The sequence below is a fragment of the Littorina saxatilis genome, linkage group LG6 (assembly GCF_037325665.1).
Source record: "Littorina saxatilis isolate snail1 linkage group LG6, US_GU_Lsax_2.0, whole genome shotgun sequence".
Taxonomy (NCBI): domain Eukaryota; kingdom Metazoa; phylum Mollusca; class Gastropoda; order Littorinimorpha; family Littorinidae; genus Littorina; species Littorina saxatilis.
In genome coordinates, this window is record NC_090250.1 from 41,946,424 (window position 1) to 41,956,423 (window position 10,000).

At 40.3% G+C, this 10,000-nt stretch overlaps 1 protein-coding gene across 1 annotated transcript in view; it reads right to left on the reverse strand.

The window, feature by feature from the left end:
- Positions 1 to 10,000, reverse strand: part of LOC138969247 (glycine receptor subunit alpha-2-like) — a 51,635-nt gene that overhangs the window by 20,444 nt on the left and 21,191 nt on the right. Inside the window, exons 5-6 of the mRNA XM_070341993.1 lie at positions 8,308 to 8,390; positions 6,324 to 6,458 (exon numbers count right to left, since the gene is read on the reverse strand). Of these exons, the coding sequence (XP_070198094.1) occupies positions 6,324 to 6,458; positions 8,308 to 8,390 (218 nt within the window). The remainder of the gene's footprint in view (positions 1 to 6,323; positions 6,459 to 8,307; positions 8,391 to 10,000) is intronic.

The window sequence follows — 10,000 nt, forward strand, 5'->3', positions numbered from 1 at the left end:
TGTTGGCACATTTGGTGAATCATACCGAGACTAATATAAGGGAAGTAACCTCCCTTAAAATCGACTAAATTTAAGAAAAAAATAACAAATAAAATAGAATAAAAAGCCGACCTGCCGACCCTATCCTTTTTGGTCACGTTACCCTAAACCAACATATATTTTTATTTGGCCTCACACCCTTTAGCAAGTCAATAAGATCGTGTCTACTAAACGTTTGGTGGGAATGGATCAACGCAGCATTCTTTTCGTTTAAAGGCCAACATCCACAAGAATTTTTCTCCTGGAGCGACCTAAACTTGAACCCGTCGCTATTCTTGCATGTCTGTTTACTTCGTGTTGCACGCAAAAATTGAGCGACTTCCTTGCCGCGTGGATTGACGAAGCTGTTTTATTCTCGTGACTGAAAACACTGCAGTGCGTGCAGTTTTATTCTGTGGGTTCGACAGATTGACTAAATGTTGTAATTTCGCTTTCACGAATCAGGAACCGACAAGGAATAAGATGAAAGTGTTTTTAAATTGATTTCGACAATTTAATTTTGATAATAATTTTTATATATTTAATTTTCAGAGCTTGTTTTTAATCCAAATATAACATATTTATATGTTTTTGGAATCAGAAAATGATGGAGAATAAGATGAACGTAAATTTGAATGGTTTTATAAAAAAAATATTTTTTTTTACAATTTTCAGATTTTTAATGACCAAAGTCATTAATTAATTTTTAAGCCACCACGCTGAAACTGAATGAAACTATTTTCGCCTTACGCGACTTGTTCTTTTGTACATTCTCAGCAGAATTCTTTTAGTTCAACCCAATGTACTGCCCAGATAACATCTTGTTTACTGTCGGCGTTGTTTTCATGCATTGTACCACGTTCTATGATGTTTTGGATACATAAATAACAAGTCGCGTGAAGCGAAATTATAAACAAGTCGCGTAAGGCGAAAATACAACATTTAGTCAAGTAGCTGTCGAACTCACAGAATGAAACTGAACGCAATGCAACGCAGCAAGACCGTATACTCGTAGCATCGTCAGTCACCCGCTCACGGCAAAGACAGTGAAATTGACAAGAAGAGCGGGGTAGCAGTTGCGCTCAGAAGGATAGCACGCTTTTCTGTACCTCTCTTTGTTTTAACTTTCTGAGCGTGTTTTTAATCCAAACATATCATATCTATATGTTTTTGGAATCAGGAACCGACAAGGAATAAGATGAAAGTGCTTTTAAATTAATTTCGAAAATTTAATTTTGATAATAATCTTTATATATTTAATTTTCAGAGCTTGTTTTTAATCCAAATATAACATATTTATATGTTTTTGGAATCAGCAAATGATGGAGAATAAGATGAACGTAAATGTGGATAGTTTTAGAAAAAAATGATTTTTTTTACAATTTTCAGATTTTTAGTGACCAAAGTCCTTAATTATTTTTTAAGCCACCAAGCTGAAATGCAATACCAAACCCCGGCCTTCGTCGACGATTGCTTGGCCAAAATTTCAACCAATTTGGTTGAAAAATGAGAGCGTGACAGTGCCGCCTCAACTTTCACGAAAAGCCGGATATGACGTCACCAAAGACATTTATCAAAAAAATGAAAAAAAGGATGGGAATATCATACCCAGGAACTCTCATGTCAAATTTCATAAAGATCGGTCCAGTAGTTTAGTCTGAATCGCTCTACACACACACACACACGCACAGACACACACACACACACACACACGTACACACACACATACACCACGACCCTCGTCTCGATTCCCCCCTCTACGTTAAAACATTTAGTCAAAACTTGACTAAATGTAAAAACGCTGGCACTGGACCCGAGTACTCTTCAGACTGGCTCGCTCCCCCAGTATGAAAGTTTTTGTCTTGTGCACGTGGATTTAAAAAAAAAAAATATTTATTTTACACAATTAAACAAATTATTAGAGTAAAATAAAACATTAAAACGTTCATAATAAACAATAGTAAACAAGAATTAAAAAAAAACAAAAAAAAACATAGACCACACATGCCGGGAATCGAACCCGGATCACTTTGGCCATAGGCGGCCGGACGTGCTACGACAACTTTACTAGAGTTGTGCGCCTTGAATCACTGTGTCCCTGTCGCTCTCTCTCGTGCTCTCTGTCTCTCTTTCAGTCTCACCGAGATCAAACACTGCATTGTTTGTTTCTTTGCCGAGACCAAATCCCCACCCGCTGCTGCGCTGGCTGGCTTGCAAATCGTCTCGCATGCGATACGCATGCTTTTCTCGTGATCGGCGGTTCTTTTTGGCGAACTGCCTCGGGTTCAAGTTTAGGTCGCTCCAGGAGAAAAATTCTTGTGGATGTTGGCCTTTAAATGGAGAAACTCACTTGCTGATACTGATGTCCAAGTATCAGCACATAATTTATGCTTTAAATCCTCTGACTGTCACCCTTTTTTAAGTCGAGAAGATGGCATCTTCTTGCCCTTAGCAGGAATGGATCACTGCAACATCCTTTTTGTGCAAGTAAAATGGAAGAGTCCTGTCCATAGCTTTGAACTGTCGTCTGTCGGGGGTCATCGGTGTCGAAATCTCGCCACATCTCCAGCGGGATTCGGGGCGAGGCTTTGTTCCCATGGCGACATCCAGCATGCAACGCTGCTTTCAGCTTTATGGCGAAGTGTTCTTGCGTGTTATAAGATTACGAAACTGTTGTTATGGACAGCTTTCTCCAGGGCAAGATGAATTCTTTTGAGCGAGTTTCAGGTCCTCCGGGAACAATAGACAACAATCGATCCCGCATAGCCAAATAGATTGAAGGGACGTTAAAAAACAATAACCACCCCCTCCCCGCTCTCTCTCTCTCTCTCTCTCTCTCTCTCTCTCTCTCTCTCTCTCTCTCTCTCTCTCTCTCTCTCTCTCTCTCTCTCCTTCTCTTTATGTCACTCTCCACCCTCCCCCTTTGTTTTTTATTTTCTTTGTCAAGCACGAAGCTTACCACAGTCTGTTTCCGCCTTTATTACAACTTCCCGGCGTCTTTCTCCTTGCCGGAGACTTACAGTCACGTCTGCATGAATATTTAAGCCAGTCTATTATACTCCGCATAGTGTATATTTGCTGAACATACATCGAAAGTGTCATGCCAAAGACTCCCAACAGAGCAATAGAAAAACAAAAAACAAAATGTCCACGCTATCTGTTGTCGATCTTTTTTTGGTTTGAAATAACAATGAGGTCATGCGTGCTTTATCCAGTGCAAAGACTGACCAACTCCATTCAAACGTCGTTTTCTATACATGTTTATTTACTTGTTCATGTATGAACAAAACCTCACAAGTGTTGAATAGCATGTGCGTCGAAGTTTTCGTTATAAAGTCAGAGCATATTTTTTTGTATATAGAGTCGGTGCAAACGCTAGTGAATTATGGACGTTTAGTAAATGTATTGGTGGTTTACACCGATGATGAACGAGGAAGGTTGAAAGTCTCGTCTTGTATCGTTAATTTGAGACGTTACATTACCTTGTTACGAATATACAGTAGTTTTTCACGTGTCACGTCGTTGAATCAAGTGTAAAACGAGAAAAGAAAATGTCAGAAAGTGATAAGAAATCTGCAGACCCGTACTGACCCATCCTGAAATCAGGTCAAAATGAGTTCGGTTCATTCTCTCCCTGACCGGACGCAACAGTCCTACGCGAATCTATCAAAACAAAAATACAGAGTTATCTCCCATATGGTTTTCGCGAGCACTGATCTAAATTTGAGATCAGTGTTCGCGAGACGAAAATGATTGCAGATTGGCCGACTTCGACAGTGATCTCCGTTCTGTTCTTCACAGTTATGATAAAGACATCATTCTAAGGTCAAAACAAGTCGAAATTTTGGGACTGCTGCCGGAAGGAGACCGTAATATATGGTTTCATCACTGTCAACTGGTTACAGAAAAAATCGTCTGCTCCAGTGAGCCCCGGAACCAAACGGTTGATTATCACGTGACACTTTTGCCATATTTAGAGTTGTTTGCACAGTAAATACAGCCGCGAAAAATAGCTCGCTTGAAACTGTCTTACATATCAATTCCTTTGTAATTTAAAAATTAGAGAGCAAGAGAGATAGAGAGACAGAGAGAGACAGAGAGACAGAGAGAGAGACAGACAGACAGACAGACAGACAGACAGACAGACAGTCAGACAGACAGACAGTCTATATCACCAACATCTCGCAATTCTTCTCTGTCTGAAAGGACATTGGCGTCGTCACAGAATATTTGCTTGGGCCTCAACAAAGACAGGAAGGTAGACAGACTATCTCTATCCTCACTCCACTGCCTGCGTGCGGCTCTTCGTATAACAAAGACAGAAAGGTAGACAGACTATCTCTATCCCTACTCCCCTGCCTGCGTGCGGCTCTTCATATAACAAAGACAGAAAGGTAGACAGACTATCTCTATCCTTACTCCTCTGCCTGCGTGCGGCTCTTCATATAACAAAGACAGAAAGGTAGACAGACTATCTCTATCCTTACTCCTCTGCCTGCGTGCGGCTCTTCATATAACAAAGACAGAAAGGTAGACAGACTATCTCTATCCTTACTCCTCTGCCTGCGTGCGGCTCTTCATATAACAAAGACAGAAAGGTAGACAGACTATCTCTATCCCTACTCCCCTGCCTGCGAGCGGCTCTTCATATAACAAAGGCAGAAAGGTAGACAGACTATCTCTATCCCTACTCCCCTGCCTGCGTGCGGCGCTTCATATAACAAAGACAGAAAGGTAGACAGACTATCTCTATCCCTACTCCCCTGCCTGCGTGCGGCGCTTCATATAACAAAGACAGGAAGGTAGACAGACTATCTCTATCCTCACTCCACTGCCTGCGTGCGGCTCTTCGTATAACAAAGACAGAAAGGTAGACAGACTATCTCTATCCCTACTCCCCTGCCTGCGTGCGGCTCTTCATATAATCACACAAGGTCTTAGAGGGGGCTGCAGGCTGACAGCAAGGGGCACAATTCACTAGTAGTGTCAGTGATGGAGATAGAAGATATTCACTAAAAACAAAACACAATCTCACGATAAACCGTAAGGAAAATGGAAGAAATAGTGGGCAACAGTTCAACGAGTTCAATTCTCCAGAGACAACACACACAAAAAGCAAGGACGGCATCTTCGCGCACAACGTTAGCAAGATCTGACGCGCTCTGCTGTTAATTGGGTCTTTCATACACAACACAAATCTGGTTCTGACTGGCTGCCATTGAAAAAAAGACAAACTCCGAAGAAAAATAAGACTGATACCGTCGTGTGAAAAATGAATTTCTTCACAAGTTGTCAAGAAAAGATATCCAAGGTTTATCTTGGAACCATTCTCCTGAGGCTATAAGCTGCGAGGAAATTAGTTCTCCAGTCCTTTCGGAAACTGAATAGTGTTTTACAAAAAATCTCTCTGTATTTGACATATAAATACAATCGGACAACTAGCTCAATTCAGTCTGTGACTGTGCAGGGCCTTTCAGGAAAAAAGACAAGTAGCTTTAGTCTAGCAGGATCCAATCTTTTTTGGGGAGAATTTGTTTTGGAACACAATCATAATAGTGTGTTCATCCTCTGGTCTCGATAGGAAAAAAACGTACGGTACAATCTTTTTTATTTAGCCCAGTTTATGCGATATATTACTGTCTTAACTTTTGAAGGGGCCATTGACAGTTTAATTGACGGCAACAGTCCCTTTTCCGCGAAGAACAGCTCTTTGCGAACTTGTGTACATAGAGAGAAATACATGGCTTCGTGTGTGATACAAGGTTTACAAGAGTTTAAAAAAAATCAAAACATGCGCGAAAGGGAGCTTTTAAATATTTTTAAAAAAAAGGACAACACAAAAATGTAAATCTGTTGATCCACAAAAAGCCACCTAGTATTCTGTTTACTGTACATTTTGCAAATCCGTGCCAACTATCTCAAACTTACACACATATCCATCATTTTTGAATCAACAGTTTTATCCCCTGACCTCATTAACATAATAAACACCTATGTGAATATATGGTATTTCTATTCTAGTGAATATACAGAAAGAGAAATTTAAGTTTTACGCCCAATCGGCAAAGCCATTAGGGGCATGTGAGACAGGGAAACTTTGTAATGTAGGATAATTAAACGTACTTTCTTTATATGTCTTGGTGCAGTCCCCGAACAAGACGACCTTGATGGTGTACTGCGGCAGCTCCATAATTTTTTAACCAATAGTTTAACCCTTGACCTCATTTACACAATACACACCCATGTGAAAATATGGTATGGTTATGATATGGGTTGCCTCTCTCACGAATGTAGGATACACGTACTTTCTTTATAGGTCTTGGTGCAGTCCCCGAACAAGACCCCCTTGATGGTGTACTGCGGCAGCTCCATGTGGTCGTTGAAGTCGATAGCAGAGCCCGACATCCATCGGTACTCTATGTTCTCCATGGTGTAGCCATCTGCAACACACACAAGGTGGTATCACTATTTTGAAGCCATTTCCATGCCGTATCATACGATCATCTTTCCACTTGGCCATTTCTGCAACTTTGGGCATTGTTGACAACGGAACGCGGATCGTATCAACTGATGCATCAAATTGATGCATCCAAAACCAAGATTTGATGCATCATTTTCACAATTTGATGCATCATTTTCACAAAAGGATGCATCATTTTCAAAAAGGATGCAACATTTTCCAAAACTGATGCATCCGATACGAAAATGATGCATCCTTTTAGAAAATGATGCATCATTTTGATGCATCATTTTGATGCATCACTTTCGGTTTTGTATGCATGCGAAAGATCATTCATTTCCGGTCTTTCCGTAAGAAATGCCTGAGCACGGAAAAACTTGAAATGACATTTTGACGAATATAAACAGATTGGTTAGATAAAACAAAAATAAACGTACAACATACCATTAAATAGGGAACAAGTCAAAGTCACGGCATTATGCATTTTAAGGCATTTGTTGTTTTGTTTGTGGTTTGTTTTCTGTGCACACGAAGTTTTGACGCCCTTGACCTTCGACTCAAACTTTCGTTTTCCGACGTTCGTTTCGCTTCGTATTCCGGTTCAAATTTTGCTTTTTGCTCGGCACTTTCCGGGAAAACCCGAAAATTCTGATGCATCCAAACGATGCATCAAATTGTGAAAATGATGCATCAAATTCTTGGTTTTGGATGCATCAATTTGATGCATCAGTTGATACGATCCGCGTTCCGTAGTTGACTTACGAATCTGACTGGAGAAACACGAGGTCAAAGTTGGACCAACATGTAAACAAACGCTACTTGGCACGCTGACTCCCACTTTAAGCTGAATTTCTTAAAGTTTAAGGAAGTATTACTAGTAGCACATTGCATAACAGATGGAAAGTGTTGGAAACAATCTTTGGATGTTCTTAACAATAATTTTGAACACAGTGACTTTTTCGCAGAAATGGCCGCAATCGAAGTGTTCCACTTTTGAGCATACTATCCGTAACCAGTTGTGAACACTAGTGTTTACCATGTGTGCTACATTTGCTTGTAAAACTATGTACTATGTCACACTAATGACTATGTTCAAAACTGTATTCAAAAGTAGAACACTTTAGTTTTGACTGTATACTGCTCTAAAGGTACATTCCGTCCAATTGACACTATCCTTGGTAACCAAATCAGATTCACCTCGGCTTTTAAAAGTAATTACAGCATCCTTCCACATAACAAAATTAAGAGTCTGATTTCTCTCTGTAAAGATTGATAACATTATATCGTCATTGGCACTAGCGTCATAACTGCGAAATAAATTCGGCAAAATAATCCAACACCGCGCAGGCAGAGGAAAAGCTGACATTTTTGGTAAATGTACCGGCAGACGTATTCTGTGACCCCATGTAAAAACTTGGACAATTCAGTAAAGCTTAAAATGATCGTTTACACAGGAAAAACGGTAGCTTTAAATGCTAGTGGTGGCAGGTTAGCTGCTGAATATGTAGAACATTGTGTACAAGACAAACATGCAAGCCAAATCATCAGCGCGTACAAAAATGGAAGTGAAATAATATGTAATCTTGCATGCACATGGATGCACAGACACACGGACACAGACACATGCACTCAGACACAGACAGACGGACAAACAGACAGACTGACAGACAGACACACACACACACACTAACACACACACACACACACACACACATTCACACACACACACACACACACACACACACACACACACACACACACACACACACACACACAGACTTACACACACACACACGTCGTATAGAGCGGAACAAAGTACATGTACTCACAGCTAGCAATGAGTATCGGACATTTTTGCGTGTCCAAGGGATATTTCTGTAGACTCATGTGGCACGATAAAGTCACTGATAATCTGTAAAAGAAAACATTTCATGGAAAACATCTAACATGAATGGTTCCTACGTCACGCCGCACGAACAGAAGTCAGAGAATACTATAAAGATGTTACATTCATGATTGCATAAGACAGACAGACAGACAGACGACAGACAGACAGACAGACAGACACACACACACAGACACACACACAGACACACATGTTTTAATAGATTATCTCTTTAAAAAAGTTTAAGACTCCCTCTTTTTTATGATACCTAATTTGATCAGGTCTTTAGAGGTCTCAAAAGGGATGTTTTACTGCCGTCGACAAAAAAACAAACAAGAATCAAGCAAACACACACACACACACACACACACACACACACACACACACACACACACACACACACACACAGACACACACACACACACACACACACACACACACAGACTCACGAACAGAGAGAGAGAGAGAAAGAGTATACAAGTTCTGACATATAGACAGACAGACAGGCAGACAAAGGCAGACAGAGACTGAGAGCGCATTTTATATCAGCCCTGAATTATAGGCAGAGAATAAAATAGGATAAGATATCAGCTTAAGTTGGGCTGAGTAGAGTCTGTCGATCCCCCCCAAAAAACAACAACAAAAAAAACAAAAAAAACCCCAACTCATTAACAACAAACAAACACCCACACACCCCTTAACACTAGAACATCACCCAGGGGCGGATCAGTTGCTTTGTAAGGGGGGGTGCACTTTGAATCGAAAGTGAATGTGATGGGCGCGAAGCGCCCGAATTTGCTAGGGGGGTCCGGGGTCAAAGAAGCAAATTGGTGCCATCTGGTGCCATTTGAACTTATAAATGGTCATAGAATCAGCTTTCCAATTTTATTTTTTATTTGCTGGAGGGGGGGGTTCACGTGCACCCTGTGCACCCCCCCTCGTCCGCCCCTGTCACCTGTTCTTGTGCGTCAATTAGAGAAAGAACAAGTCGCGTAAGGCGAAAATACTACATTTAGTCAAGCTGTGGAACTCACAGAATGAAACTGAACGTAGTTCGCCGCTAGTGCAAAAGGCAGTGAAAGTGACGAGCCTGTTTGGCGCGGAAGCGATTGCGCTGTGCTTTACTGTACCTCTCTTCGTTTTAACTTTCTGAGCGTGTTTTTAATCCAAACATATCATATCTATATGTTTTTGGAATCAGGAACCGACAAGGAATAAGATGAAATAGTTTTTAAAACGATTTCGGAAATTTAATTTTGATCATAATTTTTATATTTTTAATTTTCAGAGCTTGTTTTCAATCCAAATATAACATATGTATATGTTTTTGGAATCAGAAAATGACGAAGAATAAGATGAAATTGTTTTTGGATCGTTTAATAAAACAATAATTTTAATTAGAAGTTTCCGATTTTTAATGACCAAACTCACTCATTAGTTTTTAAGCCACCAAGCTGAAATGCAATACCAAACCCCGGCCTTTGTCGAAGATTGCTTTGCCAAAATTTCAATCAATTTAATTGAAAAATGAGGGTGTGACAGTGCCGCCTCAACTTTTACAAAAAGCCAGATATGACGTCATCAAAGGTATTTATCGAAAAAAGGAAAAATAAGTCCGGGGATATCATACCCAGGAA